At 42.7% G+C, this 25,785-nt stretch overlaps 1 protein-coding gene across 1 annotated transcript in view; it reads left to right on the top strand.

Moving 5' to 3' along the window:
• Positions 1–25,785, top strand: part of LOC139575990 (ubiquitin carboxyl-terminal hydrolase 43-like) — a 94,156-nt gene that overhangs the window by 34,844 nt on the left and 33,527 nt on the right. Inside the window, exons 4-7 of the mRNA XM_071401541.1 lie at positions 5,478–5,570; positions 11,735–11,870; positions 12,006–12,150; positions 20,968–21,130. Of these exons, the coding sequence (XP_071257642.1) occupies positions 5,478–5,570; positions 11,735–11,870; positions 12,006–12,150; positions 20,968–21,130 (537 nt within the window). The remainder of the gene's footprint in view (positions 1–5,477; positions 5,571–11,734; positions 11,871–12,005; positions 12,151–20,967; positions 21,131–25,785) is intronic.

Here is a 25,785-nt window from a genome sequence, read left to right as displayed (position 1 = left end):
TTTTCCAACAGTCTTGAAGGAGTTCAAACATATGCTGAGCACTTGTTGGCTGCTTTTCCGTCACTCTGCAGTCCAACTCATCCCAAACCATCTCAATTGGGTTGAGGTCGGGTGTTTGTGGAGGCCAGGTCATCTGATGCAGGTCAAATAGCCCTTACACAGCCTGAAGGTGTGTTTTTGGTCATTGTCCTGTTGAAAAACAAATGATAGTCCAACAAAGCGCAAACCAGATGGGATGGGGTATCTTTGCAGAAGGCTGTGGTACCTATGCTGGTTAAGTGTGCCATGAATTCTAAATAAATCACTGAAGGTGTCACCAGCAGAGCACCCCCACACAATCCCACCTCCTCCATGCATGCTTCACGGTAGGAACCACACATGCGGAGATCATCCGTTCACCTACTCTGCGTCTTACAAAGACACAGCGGTTGGAACCAAACTTGTCAAATTTGGACTCATCAGACCAAAGGACAGATTTCCACCGGTCTAATGTCCATTGCTCATGTTTCTTGGCCCTAGCAAGTCTCTTCTTATTATTGGTGTCCTTTAGTTGTGCTTGCTTTGCAGCAATTCGACCATGAAGGCCGGATTCACGCAGTCTCATCTGAACAGTTGATGTTGAGATGTGTCTGTTACTTGAACTCTGTGAAGCATTTATTTGGGCTGCAATTTCTGAGGCTGGTAACTCTAATGAACGTATCCTCTGCAGCAGAGGTAACTCTGGGTCTTCCTTTCCTGTGGTGGTCCTCATGAGAGCCAGTTTCATCATAGCCCTTGATGGGTTTTGACTGACCTTCATGCCTTAAAATAATGATGGACTGTCGTTTCTCTTTGCTTATTTAAGTAGTTCTTGACATAATATGGACTTGGTCTTTTACCAAATAGGGCTATCTTCTGTATACCAACAGCCCTACCTTGTCACAACAGAACTGATTGGCTCAAACGCATTAAGAAGGAAAGAAATTCCACAAATGAACTTTTAACAAGCCACACCTGTTAATTTAAATGCATTTCAGGTGACTACCTCATGAAGCTGGTTGAGAGAATGCCAAGCGTGTGCAAAGCTGTGATCAAGGCAAAGGGTGGCTGATTTGTTTAACACTTTTTTGGTTACTACATGATTCCATATCTGTTATTTCATAGTTTTGATGTCTTCACTATTATTCTACAATGTAGAAAATAGTAAAAAATAAAGAAAAACCCTCAAATGAGTAGGTGTGTCCAAACTTCTGACTGGTACTATATACAGTATATATATTATTATTTATTTATTTTTCTCTGAAAACTTGGGGGGCCAAATAAAACCTCCTGCAAGCCAAATTGGGGGAACCCTGCTTTAGACCCTTAACATTTAGTAGATTGTTCTAATAGCTGTTATAACAAATATAATTAAAGAATTTTTCAGGAAATGTGACACTGAACGTCACGATACTTGGAAAAATGGCTTTTAGAGTTTTACCCAGGCTAGTGCCTGGGCAAGTGTTTTTTTGGGGGCCGCCCAAAGTTCTTTGGGGGGGCGGGGATTTTAGTTTTTGGTTAAAAAAAATACTAAAATCAACAGGAAAATAGTTTAATTTAGGAAATCTGTTCCCAAGTATTCCCACAAATAAAATAGGAGACATACAATAAGTGCACAAAACATGCTCTTTCTATGTCATAGACTGACCAGGTGAATCCAGTTGAAAAGCTATGATCCCTTATTGATGTCACTGGTTAAATCCACTTGTCAGTATAGATGAAGGGGAGGAGACAAGTTAAATAAGTATTCTCTCCCTCTCTCTCTCTCTCGCTCTGTCTCTCTCTCTCTCACTCTATATATATATTGTATTTTTCCCCAATTTCTCAAGTTAGGGGCGGCAGGTAGCCAGCCTGGTGGTTAGAGTGTTGGGCCGGTAACCGAAAGGTTGCTGGATCGAATCCCTGAGCTGACGAGGTAAAACTCTGTCGTTCTGCACCTGAACAAGGCAGTTAACCCACTGTTCCCCGGTAGGCTGTCATTGTAAATAAGAATTTGTGCTTAACTGACTTGCCTAGTTAAATAAAGATAAAAGAAATATCCAATTGTGATCCAATTACAATCTTGTCTAAATGCTGCAGCTCCCCAACAGGCTCGGTATAGGCGAAGGTTGAGTGAGGCATCCTCTGAAACATGACCCACCAAACTGTGCTTCTTAACTTCTCTGGGATAGGTGGGACGGTAGCGTCACACTTGGCCAAAATCCAGAAAAAATGTAGTGCTTCAAATATATGACTATAAAAATCAATCACACATGAAACACACCAAATTAAAGCTACACATGTTGTGAATCCAGCCAACATGTCTGGTTTCAAAAAGGATTTACGGGGAAAGCACACCAAACAATTATGTTAGCTCAGTACATAGCCACAGAAAAACACAGCCATTTTCCCAGCAAAAGATAGTAGTATCATAAAACAGAAATATAGATAAAATTAATCACTAACCTTTGATGATCTTCATCAGATGACACTCATAGGACATCATGTTACACAATACATTTATGTTTTGTTCGATAATGTGCATATTTATATCCAGAAATCTCGGTTTACATTGGCGCCATGTTCAGAAATGCCTCTAAAATATCCGGAGTAATTGCAGAGAGCCACGTCAAATAACAGAAATACTCATCATAAACTTTGATGAAAGATACATGTTTTACACAGAATTAAAGATACACTTGTTCTTAATGCAACCGCTGTGTCAGATTTAAAAAAAACTTTACGTAAAAAGCACACCATGCAATAATCTGAGACAGCGCTCAGATTTAACAACATTTCTCCGCCATGTTGGAGTCAACAGAAATACGAAATTACATCATAAATATTCCCTTACCTTTGATTATGTTCATCAGAATGCACTACCAGGAATCCTAGTTCCACAATAAATCGTTGTTTTGTTCGATAATGTCCATTACTTATGTCCAATTAGATACTTTTGCTACTTAGCTACTTTTGCGTGTCCAAACGCTCGCGCAGATGCAGGCAAACGTCGGACGAAAACTTCAAAAAGTTATATTACAAGTCGAATAAACTTGTCAAACTTAGTAGAGAATCAATCTTCAGGATGTTGTTATCATATATATCCAATAACGTTCCAACCGGAGCATTTCTTCATGTCTGTATAAGTAATGGAACGCAAGGCGATATCATGAGGAAAGCGCGTGAGCAAGAACTGGCAATCTGCCAGACCAGTGACTGAAACACCTCCAATCTGGCCCCACATCACACCGGAGGCTTCATTCAGCGTTCTACAGACTGTTGACATCTAGTGGAAGGCGTAGGAAGTGCAAACCGATCCATATATTACAGGGAATTGAATAGGCGATGACTTTAACATCAACCCTTCTCAGAATTCTCACTTCCTGTTTGGGTTTTTTTCTCAGGTTTTTGCCTGCCATATGAGTTCTGTTATACTCACAGACATCATTCAAACAGTTTTAGAAACTTCGGAGTGTTTTCTATCCAATAGTAATAATAATATGCATATATTAGCATCTGGGACAGAGTAGGAGGCAGTTCACTATGGGCACGCAATTCATCCAAAAGTGAAAATGCTGCCCCCTATATCAAAGAAGTTAACTCCTGCCCGCTTAACCCAGAATCCAGCTGAACCAATGTGTCAGAGGAAATATCGTTCAACTGATGACCGAAGTCAGTCTGCAGGCACCCGGCCTACCACAAGGAGTCGCTAGAGCACGATGTGCCATGTAAAGCACCCCCGGCCTAACCCGGTGCTGGATTTTTTACGTTCAACAGTTTCCCGTATGTATCAGGCATTGTCTACCACCCAAAGGACATCCATCCAACTTGACACAACTGTGGGAAGCATTGGAGTCAACATGGGTCTGCATCCCTGTGGAATGCTTTCAACTCCTTGCAGAGTCCCTGCCCTACGAATTGAGGTTGTTCTGAGGGCAAAGGGCTGTTTTGTACACTCAGTGTAGGTCATCGTGTCTTAATATAAATAAGGTATGAAATTATTGTTATTTTCAAATATAATCTCTTTTTGGGCTTACTTGGGGTCAATTTGCAGTGTACAAATTATTATAATTATGTTTCGGTCCCCCACTATCCGCTCCGTCAAAAATTGTTCCGTGGCTGAATCTAGTTGCCGACCCCTGGGCTAGTGTTTAAGCTGACTCAAACTCTCACCCTTCAGCATCACTGCTTCAAAGACAGGGATTCCCTCTCAAGTGCTGCTCACACTTCATCCATTAGGCATCACGGGAATATCACCTCATTTTCCTTTAGGCCTAAGTGTTCCTTACCAATGCACAGTACATCTATGTTTTATTGGAGCTGCTGGAGGGTTATTTGTATGCAAGGAACATCGGCAGCTCCTCTGTTTCCTGTTGAGAATAAGACATCCGTAGGGGAGCGATCCACTCTGCCAAGAGAGAGCTCCACTCAGAGCCAGTGTCAGCTGGGTTGAGTTGAATAGGGCTTTATTCACTCTCCCCCACTCGCCCCTGTGGGTCTGTCAGGTGCCTTCCTAGAAGGGAAACCCATTTAAACAGCTATGCTCTGGCTAAGATTCCCATGGTAGGCTACCCCTTGTAAAGGTTCCTGACATGCAGGCTGGAGAAGTGAAGGCTCTGTGCACTGATCATATGAAAAATACTAAACACAGGAATAGGGAAATACTGTCTTAAAACATCGCCTTGCTGGGTAAAAGAGGAAGAGGGACATTTATGCTTGAAATTCAGATTTGCGAAGAAACCATAGCTTTGTCAACTTGTTTTGATTGTATGCAGCAAAGTCATCGTTGAACTCAATTCCACTCCAGTCCTAAAGGCTCTTACAGTTTCAGGCAGCCTTGTGAAATGCTTTTCACTTCCTGACTAGAAGAACCAGTCATGGAGTTCTTACCATAGAACTATTACAGGATTTAGAAGTACTTCAAGTCAAGTTCAATTCAAGTCAAGTCCAATAGCACTGCAGTCTGAGGACTTCCATGGAAATACCCTCTGACTCTTTGTTCAAACAATTAGTGATTTGCCAGAATAAGCAACTTCCTCTCCTAAACATAAAGGGGTCTGTTGGAGCCAGTGTGTGAACCAGGTGTGGAATGAAATATTGGTAGAATGGAAGATTTGCTCTCTTTTCCTGTCCTTTGAGTCCTATGGCCTAAACATTCATATAGGGAGGAAACAAGCCATCTCTTAGGACTGTTCTCTATTCTCCCCATGATGGTATTAGTGATCATTAGGGAATCGCTGCATGCTGGTTCCCATTTAAAGGCCCAGTCGCACCATGAGGCTTTTTCCCACTACCCACCCCCCTTACATCACTTATCTTTCCCGTAGAAAATATCTACAGCAACATCAAGACGTACTGTACATACAGTGTGTCCATTTTAATAGCAAGATGCACTTTCCTGCTGGCCTGACACAGAAGTGCATGTTCAGGTGTCTAAAACAGGCGTCAAACATCACACAATCTTGTTTTTCTTTCCACAGGTCATCGCTGACCTGCCCTCATTGTCATAAACAGAGCAACACCTTTGACCCTTTCCTCTGCATTTCACTTCCCATCCCTCTGCGCCACACCAGGTGAGTACTATCACTGTTAGTGCACAAACCATACTGAATACACAACCATGCAACACATCACACCACACCATGGTACTACGTGCAGCTATTGGGAGACATCTGTCAGTGAGAGTCAAAGCCGTAGTAGACGGAAAGACTTGCCTTAGGTACAGACGTAGAAATACACTGTAGACAAGACTCATGCACTGGTGTCTTTTTAACGTCCCTTTCAGTCCTCTAGAGGCTCATAATGTTAGAGGAATGGATAAAGATCTGGAGTAGCACAGAGAAACAATAGACCTGGCTGAGATGGAGTGTACTTGAAGCCCAGATGAAAGCCCTGAGGAGCACCACCTCAGAAACCAGGAACAATGTCACATTCATGCCCAGGTCACAAAGATCACTCCATCCCTGCTTGGCCGCTGTTAGCCTGTTCATGTAATCAATTTTTAAGGAGTTAGTCCCCCCCCCCAAGCCCTTACTCTCTTTTTTGTATACAAATATTTCTGAATTATTTTAGAAAAATATGCAAATTCTCATTAATATGCACATATTTGCATATCACGCAAGTATATTTTTCTGGACACTGGATGAAGTCAGCCTAATTGTTTTATTTTATTTTATTAAGACACTCCAGGACCAGACTTGTCCGGAGCAGATTGTGGATAAATACTTTTTAAATCTTTCTATCTGTAAAATACTAAAGACATGTATGTAAAATGCATTTGACGCATTTTTTCAAATATTTATTTTACTTTAGAATATTAACAACATATCAACAATTCCCTCTGAGCAAGTCTGGCGAATATATCTAAGGATAACCACACACCATTTAGTGAATGCAGATGCTTCTGAAGCTGAGTATGTTTTTGGATTGTGTGGGAAGAGTCTGACTTTTGGGAAATGGCGGCTAAAGACAAGTACACTGAATTTAGACTACCAAACGCCTATTTAGACCCAGTCATCATCTCTTCAAAGTAAGTTACTAAATATAGTCCAGTTTGTAACACTGTCTATGAAATGGGCTTCTAAATTATGTGTAATTTAATGTTGGGAGCTTTAAAATGATTAAAGTGGTTAAAATGCATTAAAATGTTGATGACGGTAGAATGATAAACTAAAGAAAAGAAAAATAAGTACATAAGTTTCAGACCCTTTGCTTTGACACTCGAAATTGAGCTGAGGTGCATCCTGTTTCCATTGATCATCCTCAGAGTCCACCTGTGGTAAATTCAATTGATTGGACATGATTTGGAAAGGCACACACCTGTCTATATAAGGTCCCACAGTTGACAGTGCATGTGAGAGCAAAAACCCAGCCATGAGGTCGAAGGAATTGTCCATAGAGCTCTGAGGCAGAATTGTGTCGAGGCACAGATCTGGGGAAGAGTACCAAAATATTTCTGCAGCATTGAAGGTCCCCAAAAACACAGTGGCCTCCATCATTCTTAAATGGAAGAAGTTTGGAACCACCAAGTCTCCTCCTAGAGCTGGCCGGCCGACTAAACTTAGCAATCTGGGGAGAAGGGCCTTGGTCTGGGAGGTGACCAAGAACCCGATGGTCACTCTGACAGAGCTCCAGAGTTCCTCTGTGGAGATGGGAAAACCTTCCAGAAGGAAAAGCATCTCTGCAGCACTCCACCAATCAGGCCTTTATGGTAGAGTGGCCAGACGGAAGCCACTCCTCAGTAAAAGGCACATGACAGCCCACTTGGAGTTTGCCAAAAGGCTCCTAAATGACTCTCAGACCATGAGAAACAAGATTCTCTGGTGTGATGAAACCAAGATTGAACTCTTTGGCCTGAATGCCAAGCGTCACGTCTGGAGGAAACCTAGCACCATCCCTACGGTGAAGCATGGTGGTGGCAGTATCATGCTGTGGGGATGTTTTTCAGCAGCAGGGACTGGGAGACTAGTCAAGGTCGAGGAAAAGATGAACGGAGCAAAGTACAGAGAGATCCTTGATGAAAACCTGCTCCAGAGCACTCAGGACCTCAGACTGGGCCAATGTTCACCTTTCAACAGGGCAACAACTCTAAGCACACAGCCAAGACAACGCAAGAGTGGCTTCGGGACAAGTCTTTGAATGTCCTTGAGTGACTCAGCCAGAGCCCTGAATTGAACCCGATCGAATATCTCTGGAGAGACCTGAAAATAGCTGTGCAGCGATGCTCCCCATCCAACCTGACAGAGCTTGAGAGGATCTGCAAAGAAGAATGGGAGAAAGTCCCCAAATACAGGTGTGCCAAGCTTGTAGCGTCATACCCAAGAAGACTCAAGGCTGTAATCACTGCCGTAGGTGTTTCAACAAAGTACTAAGTAAAGTAACATTTCTAAAAATCAGTTTTTGCTTTGTCATTATGGAGTATTGTGTGAAGATTGATGAGGGAAAAAAACAAATAAATACATTTTAGAATAAGGCTGTAATGTAACAAAATGTGGAAAAGTCAAGGGGTCTGAATACTTTCTGAACGCACTGTAGATGCAAAAATGTCATTTCAGCCTGTGGTGCCTGGCCTTAAGCAAGCTTTTATGCTAATTGGAGAATCGTTTAAAAAAAATCTAGTTCTAACAAACAGCTTGCCAGGCAAACTTTACATAATCGCCTCATTCGTTCTGCTTTTGGCTAATGGCATTGAATACTGTAGACAGTTATGAAAGGAAGAAACAGATGGTTTGCCTTTTAAGATTTTGTACATGGTTGCCCATGTAAGAAAAAAAGGTGTCATATACAAAACTATCTCCATAAACCCTAACACAAACTAAAGTGCAGACTTTCAACACCAACAGTCATTTACACCAACCCCAACCTCACACAAATACATTTATTTATTGGACTGCTACAGTACCTATTTTCTGACAGAAATGTGTTCCCACATGTCATATATACAGTATGTGGTTAGTTATGATCTAGTGTGTTAACCAATGTGGCAGAGTCAGCCCGACATGGACCCATATTGATGTTGTACCCTAATGGATTGAGTGGTATGGCAGGCATCTCCATTTAAACACATTAACTTCACTAAATGAGCCACTCATTACAGATCAGCATGTTATTAATGTAAAGATCCTTCAGAGATCTTTTTGTATAATGTTCCTGTCCTCCTGAGGAAAAGGTTTGCGATTCATTATCATGATTGATTCAGCTTTGTACTCAGAGACAGGGAGCTAAACCTCTGAAAGGTGTTCTCGGGATGTAGCCACTATTTGCAGTAGCTTAGTATAATCATAGACTCAGATTACCATTCAATTGAGAGCTTTAGTTGAGTATTCAGTCACTGGGAATTGAATTCCCATAATAGGTATTGGGTGCATCATGTAACGTTATAGATTGTTAATTATCCCTATGCCTGCCTTTCTAGTTCTGAGCTGTTGAGTGTGTAGGGATGTTTTGCCGCTCCCAGAATGGTTCCAAACAAGGTAATTAGTATGAATTAGTAACACTTGCCTGCTCAGAGCACCATTGATTAACTACTGCCTTCACTGTTTGTGTCTTGAGACACAAAAAGAACCGTGATAATATGAGGCACTGTTTTGGTGTTCCTACTGCCTAGTCAAAGGCAGATAAAGGAATGGACTCAGGTGCGCTGCGTCTGTGCATATAGATGTACACAGACTGCATAACCTCTTCATACCCCTCACTATAGCGTATGCTGAGAATCCTTGACACCCAGTGTAGAGGTTACCCTGAGTCCAGACAGCAGGGGATCTCACAGCTCAACAACCTTTACTTACTTAAGTAATGCCCTCGAAGCCGGTGTTTGGAGGATATATTGGCATGGGTGTTGTTAGGCCCGAGAAGAAGTTGAGGGCCAGCAAACTGTGCCAATATATCCTCTTAACACCGGCTTCGAGGGCATTGTCACTTTTATACAATGGGTTACCAACATATTCAAATAATGATTTACATATTTTCATTAAAAACGTTATTTTGATGAATTTATTCATACTATTTCATCCTTCCACAAGATATAGTCCCGACACAAATCTAGGGTTGCTACCTAAGCCGACTGGTCGTTCATTCTATCGGTTCGATTGCCAGAGACGCGACCCAGTCATTCAGTCTTTTTGTTCTTTATCTATGGACGTGACCCAGTCGTTCATTCTAAATATTCCATTGCCATATTGGCTGGCAACGTTCTTATCACTTGCTTGCTAGCCAACTACGGTTAACTTACAGTCACGTCTAACAGTGCAGCCAGAATAACAACAAAGTAGCTGCATTTGCATTTTAAGCTGTTTTCTAGTGATATTTATTTGGATACATCCATAACAATGAGCTAATGATGCACGATTTCACCTGGCGTAGAACATGTGCTGTCTCGTCAGGACACTGTTGTTTAAGAGATAGACAACAACACAGCTAACACAATCACTTCAAACTGAAACTGGAAAAACTTCAAACTAGCTGCTCTTCGTTTAGTTTGACCTGTTTTCTATTGATAGTTATTTGTATATATCCAGAGAAATTATGCTAATTCATGATTTAGACTGGCTGAGAAAAGCTGCCTACCTGTCTGTCTCATCCCGACTCCCGACACGTTCATTACTATGGGACAGCTGGAGATCGAATTTGAATATTGAAACAATATTGCAAATGTCGGAGTGACAGACAGCAAGGTTTATTCAAATCTCTGCTGTTGAGGACGAAATGTTAGATGCTTTTCATAGTGGAGTTTATAAATTGCCTGGCTGGGCTGATGAGACAGTGGATTAGCGCAGTCAGATGGAACAGAGTAAATAGGCATTTTAACGTCATAGATTTAGCCGGTGGTAACTTGTGGAATAGACACCTGCTGGAATGAGGTTTTAACCAATCAGCATTCAGGATTAGACCCACCCGTTGTATAATACTGTATATCCCCCACTGCTGTGTGTCCTCTGTCCCCATGTGTGATAATGCCTGTGTGCTGGCAGTGGCATCTCTCACTATCTTTATCATGTTAAATCTTCTCCATGGGGGATTATAGAGCAGGTCATCAACAAGACATCACAAAAGTCACTTTAATTGATAATTGTCATTAGTCTGCTGGACAATGTACACAGGTAAAACACAGGTAAAATGGGAGCTGTCTCAGTATGGCCTTGTAAATAACAACATACCAATGACTTAGTCTCTGAAGTGCTAATGAAGGCCAGCCCACTCTGGTATAGAGGGTACAATGATTGGTGAAAGCATTGGAGTTTGTAACAAACCTCAACACCACATGGGACACAGTGTTCAACCACAGGGGCAAACATGTACAATGTTTCACCATAGTCGATTACAGGCAAAAAGGTAGTGGAAACAAGTCTCTTTCTTGCTTCAAAAGAAAAACATGACTCATTAAAAAAAAAAATTATCCTGAGCTCAAGCCCTTCAATATGAGTGTAAGGTGATAAGGGGCGGCAGGTAGCCTAGTGGTTAGAGCATTGGTCCAGTAACCGAAAGGTTTCTAGATCAAATCCCAGAGCTGACAATGTAAAAATCTTTTAACCCACTGTTCCTAGGCCATCCTTGTAAATAAGAATTTGTTCTTAACTGACTTGCCTAGTTAAATAAAAAACAAGAGTCTTGTCTGTAGAATAGAGGTGCTGTACACTCGGGACCTCCCGCGTATGTCATTTTGTCATTGGCTCCCATATCTCTCTTTATCAGAGGAGGAGACTGACATTCTGCGTGGTGTGTCTACTCGGCTGACTACAGTCCTCACATATAGACACACATAGACTCTTACAGGTGAATCACAGGGCACATATCTCTTCAGTGTAGTGTTTTTGTACAAGCCATTTTCTCCCTTTACCCTGCCTATGTCAGCACTGCTTCTCCATGCTAAGGAGAAGTAAGAGCCAAGTGCTCAGCTTTAGAAATGCATCGACCCACAATACAGATTCCATTATTTGTTACACATAAAAAACTGTCCTAATGATCTATTATTAATGCTAAAATGTATTGATTAATTCATGAAAACTATATGTCTCTTCCTGGTCATGGACTGTAATAAAAATGGTAGTGATTTCAATGCAGCGGCTATTCTCTCTCTCTCTCTCTCTCTCTCTCTCTCTCTCTCTCTCTCTCTCTCTCTCTCTCTCTCTCTCTCTCTCTCTCTCTCTCTCTCTCTCTCTCTCTCTCTCTCTCTCTCTCTCTCTCTCTCTCTCTCTCTCTCTCTCTCTCTCTCTCTCTCTCTCTCCCCTTCACTCGACAGGCCTTTGTGTGTAACTCTGGTCTTCAGTACGAAGGGCCAGAGATACCTGCGCATCGGGGTGGCTGTGCCTCTCTTTGGCTCGCTGGCCTTTCTGAGAAGGATGTTGGCGGATGAGGGGAAGATCTCCCCAGACCAGGTAGGTGATCTTGTCTCACTCTTCTTGATGATGCACACTATCCTCAGATTCACTCTCACTCCATTTTCTAAGTCTCTGATTAAATAAGATGGATACTCTTGCTATCTCTCTCTCCCTCTCTCCCTCTTTCTTCAGGTGATCCTGACAGAGATCTACACCACAGGCTTTCAGCGCTCCTTCTTTGATGAGGAGGATCTGACGTGCATAGCCGAGACTGACATCATCTATGCCTTCCAGGCCCCACCCCTATACATCAGAGGAGGCTCTGCACAATTCTCAGGTAACCGTAGCAACAACTACATATTCCAGGGACATTCAGATCAATATCACCACTATCAACCAAGATCATCCAATAGAATCTGTCCCTTTTCCACTTTATGAGCAAGCAGGGGTCATTTCAGTCCCATCGTGAAATAAGCCTTTCTCAGTCAAGAGCATACAGAGGTACTGTATTAACAGAATGGGATGTACAACCTCTGTGAAATACCAGGGTATTATGTGAAAGTCTGTCCTTCCTCTGGTGGTGATAATTACATGCTCTTTGTACTGTAGCCTTTACCCTAACTGTGCACTGTTGGCACAAGCCTTCCAAACATCAGGATGAACAACTGAGGAGAAATGCATTGTTTCTTTTTAAACAAGATAATGAATGACCTTGCTGTGAGAAAACAGACACACACACACATTTGTTTGTGTACTTTGGGTCTGATAGATTCCAGGAGGAACTCACAGTGTAGAATAAGAAGTCCTTGGGGAACATGTGTGCTTACAAACACATTTTAAACACATTTTCAATAAAACTCAGATTCTCAGATCTACTCAAATCACCATCATTTTCCGCAAAGATTTGCTGTCATCGAATGATTTATGTTTGAAATATCTCTCCTCTGTAATTGTACTGATGATGTGAAGGGCAAACAGACATTGTTCCCAGAAGCCAGATTGTGTTGATAGTTTTACCACATTTTTCACCCTGGGTTTAGCAGAGCTGGGTTTGTCCCTGAAAATGACACTTCTTTGCATCACCACTGAGCAAAGTGATTGGAGAAATCTGTCTCTCCTTTATCATCTTTGGTTAGACCACACATAATCGACTACTCAGTTTGATTGGTCTGCACACACACACACACACACACACACACACACACACACACACACACACACACACACACACACACACACACACACACACACACACACACACACACACACACACACACACACACACACACACACACACAGGCAGACACTGAATCCTCCTGGGATGTTTTATCAGACTGTATACGTAGTGGGGTTGATATGGAGAGGCCTCTCTCACCACCTCCCTGCTGATCAGAGCATCCTCTCATTTCATGCACATCCAGTCTGATAACAGAACTCAAACACTGTTACACAATGAGTACTGAGTAATCATTTTGTAATCATTATCTATTTGGCCTAAAGCTGACGGGCATGAAATGTGGTACTGTACTGACGGAGGACGCTTCACCTCAGCTTATACCTCATTGGGTTGTGTAATGTGCCTCTTTAAATCAGCAGTGACCATAAACTTTTATGGTCACTGCTGCTAATGGAAGGTACATTTTGTGTACTTGAAATCAATATGCCAATATGCACCTCACACACATTAACTATGAATGGTAATGGGATGGGAATGGAGTCGTATCTGTTCTTCCCCAGAACAGTGTCTACATTGATTTAAAAGACTCCTCTACTATACCACTTCTGTACTACTCCCTAGTTTACATACAGCATTCTTTACTCACTACTTCTCTCGGTATGAAAAGCATGTGGGACTCTACAGAGCTCTGTTCAGCCTCTCTGCTTGGAAGAAATCCTTTCAATAAGCAATTGACAGCGTTGGTCAGGTACAGGGCTGGCAGTGTCTTTGAGTGAAGTGGTCTCTAAAGACTGACCAGACAGCAGCTAATTTCTCCACAGTTTCTGGGTCAGGAGGACTGCCATAATGCCTCTATAGCTGGAAGTTAAAGTTCCTAAAGTGTTCATGTTCGGCTTTGCTCGTTACAGAAAACCTGAGCTCGCCTGAATTGTATAATAACTCCTAGACAGAGATGTTCAACACTAGTGTTGCAGGCTTGTGCTTTGACAAACTGGATATGTGTCTCAGGTACCAATAGAAGCTGTCAAGCTGAGGCATCAACTGAAATGAATTGTAGCACTTACTGTATGGCTAAAAAAACAAGAGCCTTAGCACCATGCTACAGTACATTAGTTGGTGAATTCAGAGGGTGACTCACTTTAAGCACATCAGCGACTGGCTGTCACTAATGGCTATCACTAAATGTCCTAGAATCATGTTCAAAATCATAAACATGTGAAGCAGGGGCTGTCCACCTCTGTTTGACATACAGCCTATCAGTAATGTCACTTCACACCTTGATGAGCGGCCTGTAGAAAAATGGTGGAGTGTGCGTGTGTCTGTGCCTGGCAGCATTTTCATTTGGTGGTTGTCAGCGAGGAGAATGAGTAATTGAGTCGCTGTCAACAAGGTTTACATGAACTATCTACAATGTATGGAATATCCCAGTGTGGCACAAAAGATTCATGAGAGATGATGGTGTCTGGGAGTATTTTTCCTCCTGCCTGACCTTTCATGGCATGGTGAAATAGGAAGAGAGGTGTAAGCACTTCCTATGTCAGTTTATGTAAACATTGATTCTGTACCCACAGAGCTCCATTGTCATGGCAATTCTCATAGAATTATCTTATTTCACATTCAGTGAAGTGCATCATACACACAGATAACATGTTCTTTCCCCATCAGGTATTCCCCTTCTTCAGGTTGTATTGGGTTGACAGTGTCTTGGTTGTTCATACCAGGCTCATATTAAGGAAATTAATAACAGATTGCATGATTTCATCTAATCAATGACTGATCCAAACTCAGTCGACCCTGCATCCCACCATGACATGGTTTGTCCATTGTGTCTCTAATATAGTATGGTTGTAATACAGTATGCTATCTGGCTGCCAGGCCATAGAGTTCCCCCTGTCAGGGCATCAGTGGGATTTTCCACATGTGCTTCAATGTACTGTCTAACAAACAGCCAGGGCTTCCAGTTTAGGTGGAACTGATGTGGAACGCTTGTTTGAAAAGCCCAATAATTAGTTCAGGCTCCTCAGTGTGGACACATTCAGAAGCCTGGCTAACTAGGTCACTCAGTGGAGGATACAAACGCCATGAAGTCATCACTAGGGCTGTTACGGTGACTGTATTACCGCCATACCGCCACACCGGCGGTCACGAGTCATGACGGCACTCAAATTACACATGACCGTTTAGTCATGGTAATTAGGCTTCTCCAAGCTCTGATGCTGCTGATGGTTATTAGTAGCCTACCAAACGTACTAACTGTGAAAGGATCGATGCAGGAGATAGGAAGCAGGTACAGGGAGTGAAGGTGTAATAACTGACGGACATGAAACAGAACAGGAACAGCGTCTGGACAGGAACACATAACAACAATTAATGTGGACACAGGGAACACCACCGAGGAACAGACAGATATACAGGGGCAATCAACCACATGAAGAAGTCCAGGTGAGTCCAATGAGCTCTGCTGCGTGTAATGATGGTGACAGGTGCGTGTAAAGACGGGTAGCCTGGCGCCAGGGAGGGGGAGCGGGAGCAGACGTGACAAGCTGCCTGGTCCTCAGCAGTATATTGTCCCTCTAATCACTCTGACATTAATGCAAATGTAATCGAAAATCTAATCAAACACTTCATGAGAGGCCATGAGCTCATGTTGTGCAACATATCTTTAGGCTATGCAATTGCGTGCTAAAACAGAGTGATGGCCTCTATTAAAAAGAGGAGGGTCCCATCAGCTTTCTATAGGCTAGGCCTACTATGTTTATTTCTCAACTTTCCTAATATTAAGCACATTTCTTCTCTTTACACCAGGAGTATAGCCTACCTGGCTGGCATGAAAATTAACTACAGGAAAAGTGTTCTCCATTCGTTATTTAAGTGCATAGATGACGTGCATTTTTCCCCTGCCCCTGTTTCGAGACCGGTGCATGATAATGGTCCATTCTAAATAAATAAAAAATCACATATATTATTTAGTATATGTAAAGACAAAATTAGATCAAGAACAGTCTGATGGGTGACAATATTAGCCTATCACTTGTGAATGATATATTATCACTTGTGAATGATGCCCAGCTGTGCAGTAAGGCAAGAAACAGCTCGTGCCTTTTTTTTTTACTTTTTCAAGTCATAGTCTCTCACCTCATGTAGCTTAGTCCATAGGCATATATTTTTTGATTTCGGTTTGTATCACAACTAAAGTGGCCAAATAACTTCTTAAAATGAAGCACATTAATCCACTTTACAATGGGTGTAGAGCCTAACTGGCATACATACTGTACGCAATGCGTGAGTTTCAAGTTTGGGGAAGATCATTTTCACCATAAAAATTCACCTATATAATAAAAGCATTACATGCATAATCACACTTTTGAGAATGGTGTTTTCCCGCTAGTGTTTTCCCACTAATTGATTGCATTTTGGAACATTCGCACGTATAGCCTACTGCCGTGTGTGCATTACTGCGCTTATAATGTGAAGAAATAGCCTAAAAGTTTATCAACATTTTAAGCCAAACCGTTCTGATTGGTTGCGTCAGCCTCAATGCTTAAAAAATGTTTTGGGATGCTAGTGGTTGTATTTATTTGAGATCTATTGCATCCCACAACTGTCCCAGACTATGTTTGCAATATTTATTTCTCGCACAGAATAGAATCGATCAACTTTTGTATTATGGGGGATAGTAGATTGACATAAACTAGTGCTTTTGCTGTTCATTAGGCCTACTCGAAAAGTAAATGTGGACAGTTCTTCTAATATCTTCAATGTGCGATTCGGAATTGGATACGGACCCACAGTTGCCTCTCTGATGTGTCTGTCTTCACTTGTAGCTTGTGAGAAAGATCCGATCACTATCAAGTATGAAGGTAAGACCCAGATGCAGACCACGTCGAATAAACAATAGTTTAATATACCAACGGGGGCAGGTAATAGACAGGTCAAGGCAGGCATGGATAGTAAACCAGAGGTGGGGCAATGGTACCGGGCGGCAGGCAGGGTCAGGGTAAGGCAGAGGTCGGTAATCCAGAGGGGTGCAAAGGTACAGGTCGGCAGGCAGGGTCAGGGGCAGGCAGAGTGGTCAGGCAGGTGGGCTCGGAATCAGGACAGGCAAGGGTCAAAACCAGGAGAGTGAGAAAAGAGAGACGTGAAAAAGCAGGAGCTGAGACATAAAACGCTGGTTGACTTGAACAAACAAGACGAACTGGCAACAGACAAACAGAGAACACAGGTATAAATACACAGGGGATAATGGGGAAGATGGGCGACACCTAGAGGGGGGTGGAGACAATCACAAAGACAGGTAAAACAGATCAGGGTGTGATAGATCACGTGACGGGCATTGGCTAATGAGAGGTGTTTCGGAGCACGCAGCCAGGAGAAGGGAATTATAATTATTATATTCGGCACAACGGCCATTGGCCTCAAAAGACATGGTTTTTTAAGGGGAATTACGGCCACAGAAAGGGTATGCCGCCAAGAAATTCGAGGCATTATCAAGTGCTTGTCAGAGACCTGGCTGTGTGGTGCCAGGACAACAACCTCTCCCTCAACGTGATCAAGACAAAGGAGATGATTGTGAACTACAGGAAAAAGAGGACCGAGCACACCCCCATTCTCATTGACGGGGCTGCAGTGGAGCAGGTTGAGAGCTTCAAGGTCCTTGGTGTCCACATCACCAACAAACTAACATGGTCCAAGCACACCAAGACAGTCGTGAAGAGGGCACGACAAAACCTATTCAGCCTCAGGAGACTGAAAAGATTTGGCATGGGTCCTCAGATCCTCAAAAGGTTCTACAGCTGCATCATCGAGAGCATCCTGACGGGTTGCATCACTGCATGGTATATCAACTGCTCGGCCTCCGACCGCAAGGCACTACAGTGGGTAGTGCGTATGGCCCAGTACATCACCGGGGCCAAGCTTCCTGCCATCCAGGACCTCTATACCAGGCGGTGTCAGAGGAAGGCCCTAAAAATTGTCAAAGACTCCAGCTACTCTAGTCTTAGACTGTTCTCTCTGCTACCACACGGCAAGCGGTACCGGAGCTCCAAGTCTAGGTCCAAGAGGCTTCTAAACAGCTTCTACCCCCAAGCCATAAGACTCCTGAACATCTAATCAAATGGCTACCCAGACTATTTGCATTGCCCCCCCCCCCCCCCCCCCCCAACCACTCGTTTACACCACTGCTACTCTCTGTTGTTATCATCTATCATCACTTTAATAACTCTACCTACATGTACATTGAGTCTGTACCGGTACCCCCCCTGGATATAGTCTCACTATTGTTATTTTACTGCTGTTCTTTAATTACTTGTTACTTTTGTTTCTTATTCTTATCCGTATTTTTTTAAACTGCATCGTTGGTTAGGGGCTCGTAAGTAAACATTTCACTGTAAGGTCTACACCTGTTGTATTCGGCGCATGTGACTAATAACATTTGATTTGATTAAATGTGTACAGCCTGCGCAAATGACAAAGCAGAGCTCATGCCTTTCATGTGACTTTTTTCAAATCATCATTAGTGGCATCATGCAGCCTTTTATTAAAAATACAAACGTTGTTCTATACGTTTTGATCACAACTAAAGTTGCATAAATAACTCTAAATTAAGCATATAGGAGGACCTGTTTCTTTGTAAACCGCTCAACACAGAATAGCCGGATGTGCGCACTCCCTCAGAAATCCTTTAGAGAAAATATATTTTCGATTTTATTCAAACTATAAAATAATGCCACGAAATTCTAAGCGAATCTTGTCTGCTAAATGAACTAGTGTAGCCCACAGCCATATGGCATAGCCAGATCAGGACATAACATAAGGACAAAGAGTATGCTATTCTGTTCTTCTGAAATAGACTACATTTTCTTCATATCCTGTTTCTTTAGACCTGTCTAAAATACATAATGGATTTATTGTGATGGTGTAGGCTATGGATTTATTAGACTTTTTAAAATATAGATGTTCCAAATGTCTGCATCAGTGGCTTATAGGCTATGTGTGGAAGCCAGGAGATGCTGAATGTGTTTATGTTCATTAACGGTCCATTTCCGTGAGACCGGTAGTTATTTGCTTGACAATCACCGGCTAACAAAATTTCATGACCGCCACCACCCTAGTAATCACTGACGTCTCAGTCTCGGTATGTGGTCAGTTTGGTGTCTGTCTTCACTATAGGGCTTCACGGCTTTCTCGAAACCAGTCAATACCTGACCCTGCTAATCCAGTCATTGAACTGGATCTCTTTGGGGGCAGAGGTGTTTAATTACTGGCTTTCACAGTGTTCAGGCTGGCTCATCCTGTCCTTCACATCTGTTAGGGAATTGAAAATTAGTTTCTCAGACCCTACACTACAGGAGTGAATACACAACTATTCCATGATCTTATAGTGAGTCATATCACTCATCACAGGAGACTACAATCAACAGGCATATTAAATTACATTTGTGTGCGTGCGTGTGTGTACAAGTTGAAGTTTCTGTGTATCTACAGGAATCTGCCGTGGGCTATTTTGACACTCCATCTGTCATTCTGAAAAGCTGACATCAACCTAAAGGTAGGAAACTGGTTGTAATTTAAAGACCAGTGAAAAGACCTTGGGAGAGATGTCTAGAAACAATACATTTGTGATGCCCAAACATAAAGAAATACACTTTGATTTAATGACCAATGAGAGACCTCCTCCCAGCATCAATCACGTGGGGACAGTCCATGAGGTGATCTCTGCATTTTACTGCTGAATTCTAGAACGTTTCACCAGTCATTAAAGAAGGGATTCTTTACATAAATCATCCTCACAGCGATCAGAGGTCAACAATTACAGAGCATGATTGAAGAGAGTTTGATCAGCTGCTTCATTAGTTAAACATGAATAAATGAAGGGCAGTAATACTTTTCCTCATTATGTACACTCTCGGGTCAGGGCTCTATCATATCATATCAGAGCTGTTTACATGAAGTGTCTGATTGATATTGAATAGGTCTTTGTTTCCATGCATTCCTTCACTCTCCTATATCCTGGTATTAGATCTGTGGTGTGGCTGGATTGAATGGTGGGATATTTGCACACTCAGGATCTTGGCGGCTTTGGGGCCTTCAAGCGTGACATTCACCGTTGGCGATGATTAATTGTGAACTGGATGGGTGTAAACAGCGGTGTTTAATACAAAGCTGTGGTTTTGGGAGAACACTGTCGCCGGGCCAATCAATAGCTGCTCGTTTCTGTCTACAGACCTATTTACCATGTGATTTATCACCAAGTATTTTTGGGAGCCAGTGCCGCCTGATGGGTTGGCATTGTCTGTAGGTTGGTAATCTCGTTCCCAGACATTCCCGCACAAATGTGAGTAGAGTCTGGTGGACCAGTGCGTCAAACTTGGCCAAAACATAGAGCTGGGAGAAACTCCCGGCACAAGGCATTGGCTTAATCTACCTAATCTACCAACCAATCATCTCCCACAACATCTTCCCCCTAACCCTCCCCCGTACGCTAGTACACCATAAGCACAGAGCAACACAAACACACCACACCACAAGCACATGTGATTCGCTAAAATGAAATGATGACAAATACTTTGCCATAGAATCACTAGCATATAATTCTATGGTCACTCACTAAAGCCAACTTTGAGTGGTTGATATCCCAGGCTTATATGCGCTGTGCGTGGGGATGAGGTTAGTAGGTTGGTAACACAGCATCTGCTAATGTCACATCTGTGAGTGCTGTAATTTCAGCAGGCTTTTGCTCAGTCACACTCCACAGTGTGAGGGAAGAGAAGTTAGCTGGTGAGAAGTGCTGGCACCCACCAGGAGTGAAAAGCTGCATCAGATAAGACCTCCTGCTGGGAGAGTCTGCAGCGCCCGCTCCATCTGTTCTCCCTTCCTCCCCAAATAGAATGTCTCGCCAAGTCTTATATTTAACTTTCCTTCACTCCCCCCCCCCCCCCCCCCCCTCTTGTCTCCTCCCTCTTTCCTCCTCTCCTGCAGGGTACCACCACAGCCTGCCGTCCTCGCCATACTCCTCCGGGCCCGAAGGTCAAAGGTTACCTCCATCCGGAACTTTGTCATCAGAGTTCCTGAACCATGGTGTGCCGGTGAAGATCCTGTTGCTGGTGTGCAACGCCGCCTGGAATGCCCAGCAGGCTGTCAGGTTAGGTGACTGTTTCAAACACACTCTGGGATCTAAGGGGCGGTTGGTGTTGTTCACCTCTTCATACTGTCACTCAGAAGTGAAAGAGAAAGTTACAGTTACAACATAAGGTCATGAGTAATTTCTACATATAGACTTTTCATTCGACTTTGGGCCAGCAGGAAAAGACCTCACGACTTTATGTCGATGGGGAAATATGCAGCACAGAAAGGCCTCTACTATCTCATGTGACAGTTGAATGAGCCACAGTCAATGAGTCACAGTTTCTGAGAGTTTCTTGTCAATCTAATTGAGAGGCGAGTCTCCAACTGAATGGTTGTGAAGTTTGACACGATCTGACACGATGGCATAATCCATCAGACATCCAGCCCGACAGCAGTGGAGGGATCAATACTCGCTCAGGAGACCTCACAGAGTCGGCCATGAGAAATCCAATCCCATCCAGAAGGCTTAGTGTCTCTCAGCATTCTCCCATGCTTCAACATTGCTAATTAACCCTCCCACTGGGCACACACTGGTGTCAGATGTGAAACTTCACAACCAATCAACGTTGTTTCAACGTAATTTGTCAACGTATTGTGATGTGGAATCAACTTGGAAAATACATTGGATTTGAAAAAAGTAATCAACCAGTACTGTTTTCATCTAATTTCAACCAGTGTTGTAAACATAAAAACGTGTTTAAAACTTCAATTTAAAGGAAAGGTTCCCCCATTTTGAATGTTATATTGTTTTTGTGCATCCCTGAGGGATGTTCTATCAATTCCCTGGGTCCTTTCATGTTTTCATGTTTATCTGAGTTATTGGCTTTCAAGCAGGCAGAAATCTGTCCGGTATGACATAGCACTGTGGTAAAGTCACTCTCACTACACTGGAATAGGACTTTTAGATTGTGAAAACATCTATCGTACATGTTAGATTTCAATACTGGCCGATGTCATAACACGGGATGATGTCTTCTCTTAAATGAGCCATTGGTTATATTTTTGCAATATTCCTACCTCGAGAAATGTTTTATTTAACAGAGGGTCCTTTTTTCCTATTTGTCTGCCTCTTTTATCCAGGGTGCATTACATGGTGCCGTTGCCAGAGATATGAAAGAAAGGAGATAGGAATCCAATGAATGAAGGAACGTATTACGCCCCACGTTGTCATGCTGTGTCACACGGTTGCTAAGATAATCGTCACGCAATCCCTTCTCAGAGTCAGTGTATATGTCGAGAAACGTGCCTATTTTCATCTAAAGTACGTAATGTCACGATTCCAAAGCTATACGTTATTACAGGTAGCAAGTTAATTATCTCACATCTCGGAAAATATATGAAATGTTGTACTTCTTTTTGACGAAATTAGTGCTAGTGTTGGTTTTTGAGCTAGCGCCCAATAGACTCCCATTCACTCCTTGAAGGACAGCGGTCCTTGTCCCAGAATCGCCCAGAATGCACCAGCCTGTACCGTAGACATAGCATGGGCAACGTTTCCCATCTCCTCAAAAGTATATCTGCAGTTGAGAATGTCAGATTCCGCTCTCTGAGGCACGTCGATCTACAGGTTGATCATGCTGAGATTGTAGACTCCTAAATTGATAGCGCCGTTTTTTTAGGCAATTTTAGCCTAAAAGCTACTTCACATGCTAATATTGTCTTTGGTATTATTGTGTGTAGCTATGTTTGCTTGCTTGCTAGCCAGCCAGCCCATAAAGAGAGCATTGAATGTGGATTTTGTAGTCGATTTGAGCTGCAACCGATTTCCACAACGATTTTCCATTTTGTTGCCAACCTTATTATAACGCCAAAATGAAACATTCGTTCACAAAAAAATATTATTCTCACATAGTGTTAATTAACACTGTAAATTGAAAGAATGAATGGTTTTGGGTGGATTTTTCCTTTAAATAGGTTGTTACATTGATCTAATTTCAAAATAATCATCAGAACTATGTATACTTTTAAATTGCATTAATTCCACATAGAAACGTAAAATAAATGATCCCATATTCAATAACGACGGAGTGTACAAAACATTAGGAACCCCTGCTCTTTCCATGACTAAAGCCCTATTCGACGGGATACGTTTTACTGGAGGAGCTCAGGTAATGTAATTATGTGCACAAGCACAAATCACCACTTCTGTAATTTTAGTCCCGTCCGAATCTGCCATGTCAGTAATTTTTACTTGGCAGGAAGGTTATTATCCCTGCCCTAAAAACCTACTGTTTTTCGGCAAACTCCAAGGTCCTCTGATAATACTTATCCCGTGCTAATCGTGTTTAGCATGTGCTGCACCCATTTAGCAGGTGTTGCAGCCATTTTGGGTAAGAACATGGGAACAAATTGATGCTTAAAACAATGTGCTATACACGTAACCTACAGATGAATGATCTGTTTTTTCATATATCAACTTTCCTAGCGCCAATACTTCTCTTTTAAAAGATGAAGTGGACGATATTGTGCAAATTAATTGATAAATTGCCAAATACGTATGCATTATTATTTTGACTTTCTCTGAACTGAAGGCCATTCATTAGGCCAATATTAGGCTACCCTAAGACATGCCTAGAAGAGCCTCCAGGCTTCTGTCATAATGGTCAATTGTGAATGAGGAAAAAAAGTATTACAGGGGCAGTTTGGTAAAACTAATCCGGTCAGAATCGTCCACTAGAAAAAGGGACATGCTGGGGTAATTATTACATAACCGACATTCTATAGTAATACTAGTCCCGTGCAAATAGGGCTATAGACTGACCAGGTGAATCCAGGTGAAAGCTATGATCCCTTATTGATGTAACCTGTTAAATCAAATTCAATCAGTGTAAATGAAGGGGAGGAGACAGGTTAAAGAAGGATTTTTAAGCCTTGAGACAATTGAGACATGGATTGTGTATGTGGCAAGACAAAATATTTTATTGTCTTTGAACGGGGTATGGTAGTAGGTGCCAGGTGTACTGGTTTGAGTGATTCAAGAACTTCAATGCTGCTGGGTTTTTCACGCTAAACAGTTTCCCGTTTGTATCAAGAATGGTCCATCCAACTGTGGGAAGCATTGAAGTCAACATGGGCCAGCATCCCCGTGGAACGCTTTCTACACCTTGTAGAGTCTATGCTCTGACGAATTGAGGCTGTTCTGGAGACAAAAGGATGTGCAACTCAATATTGGGAAGGTGTTCCTAATGTTTTGTACACTTGGGTGGTTGAAATTATGTTGACTTTCATGTTTGATTAGACATATTTTATTTGACCTTGTTTCAATGTTGATAGTAAAATGGTATGTTTGAATCAACGTCATTGTTTCAACGTCATGTTATCGACCTAAATAAAGAGGTATATTGAAATAAAATGTGAAGCCACAGTTCAACAATTCGTGCCTGAACATTGACTCTTACTTGTATATGTGGGCTGACTTAGTCATATTCTTCAACATAGAATTTTGATTGAGATGGAGACGTGAATCCAACATTTTAATAACATTTTTTTTTTAAATCCTTCATATACAAAACAATATCCAAAGGTAAAAGTGTTTTATTATTATCATGAATTTGGAATCCTATTCACAGGGCTAATGTTATTACATTTACATTTAAGTCATTTAGCAGACGCTCTTATCCAGAGCGACTTACAAATTGGTGCATTCACCTTATGATATCCAGTGGAACAACCACTTTACAATAGTGCATCTAACTCTTTTAAGGGGGGGGGGTTAGAAGGATTACTTTATCCTATCCTAGGTATTCCTTAAAGAGGTGGGGTTTCAGGTGTCTCCGGAAGGTGGTGATTGACTCCGCTGACCTGGCGTCGTGAGGGAGTTTGTTCCACCATTGGGGTGCCAGAGCAGCGAACAGTTTTGACTGGGCTGAGCGGGAACTGTACTTCCTCAGAGGTAGGGAGGCGAGCAGGCCAGAGGTGGATGAACGCAGTGCCCTTGTTTGGGTGTAGGGCCTGATCAGAGCCTGAAGGTACGGAGGTGCCGTTCCCCTCACAGCTCCGTAGGCAAGCACCATGGTCTTGTAGCGGATGCGAGCTTCAACTGGAAGCCAGTGGAGAGAGCGGAGGAGCGGGGTGACGTGAGAGAACTTAGGAAAGTTGAACACCAGACGGGCTGCGGCGTTCTGGATGAGTTGTAGGGGTTTAATGGCACAGGCAGGGAGCCCAGCCAACAGCGAGTTGCAGTAATCCATCATCATGATGATGATGATGATGATCATGGAACGGGCAGTCCTTCCCCGGGAGGAAGAGCAGCTCCGTCTTGCCGAGGTTCAGCTTGAGGTGGTGATCCGTCATCCACACTGATATGTCTGCCAGACATGCAGAGATGCGATTCACCACCTGGTTATCAGAGGGGGGAAAGGAGAAGATTAATTGTGTGTCGTCTGCATAGCAATGATAGGAGAGACCATGTGAGGATATGACAGAGCCAAGTGACTTGGTGTATAGCGAGAATAGGAGAGGGCCTAGAACAGAGCCCTGGGGGACACCAGTGGTGAGAGCACGTGGTGCGGAGACAGATTCTCGCCACGCCACCTGGTAGGAGCGACCTGTCAGGTAGGACGCAATCCAAGCGTGGGCCGCGCCGGAGATGCCCAGCTCGGAGAGGGTGGAGAGGAGGATCTGATGGTTCACAGTATCAAAGGCAGCCGATAGGTCTAGAAGGATGAGAGC

The sequence above is a fragment of the Salvelinus alpinus genome, chromosome 1 (genome assembly GCF_045679555.1).
Source record: "Salvelinus alpinus chromosome 1, SLU_Salpinus.1, whole genome shotgun sequence".
NCBI classification, from domain to species: Eukaryota; Metazoa; Chordata; class Actinopteri; order Salmoniformes; family Salmonidae; genus Salvelinus; species Salvelinus alpinus.
The sequence above is the reverse complement of the archived record's forward strand: the minus strand, read 5'-3'. Positions and strand labels throughout refer to the sequence as shown.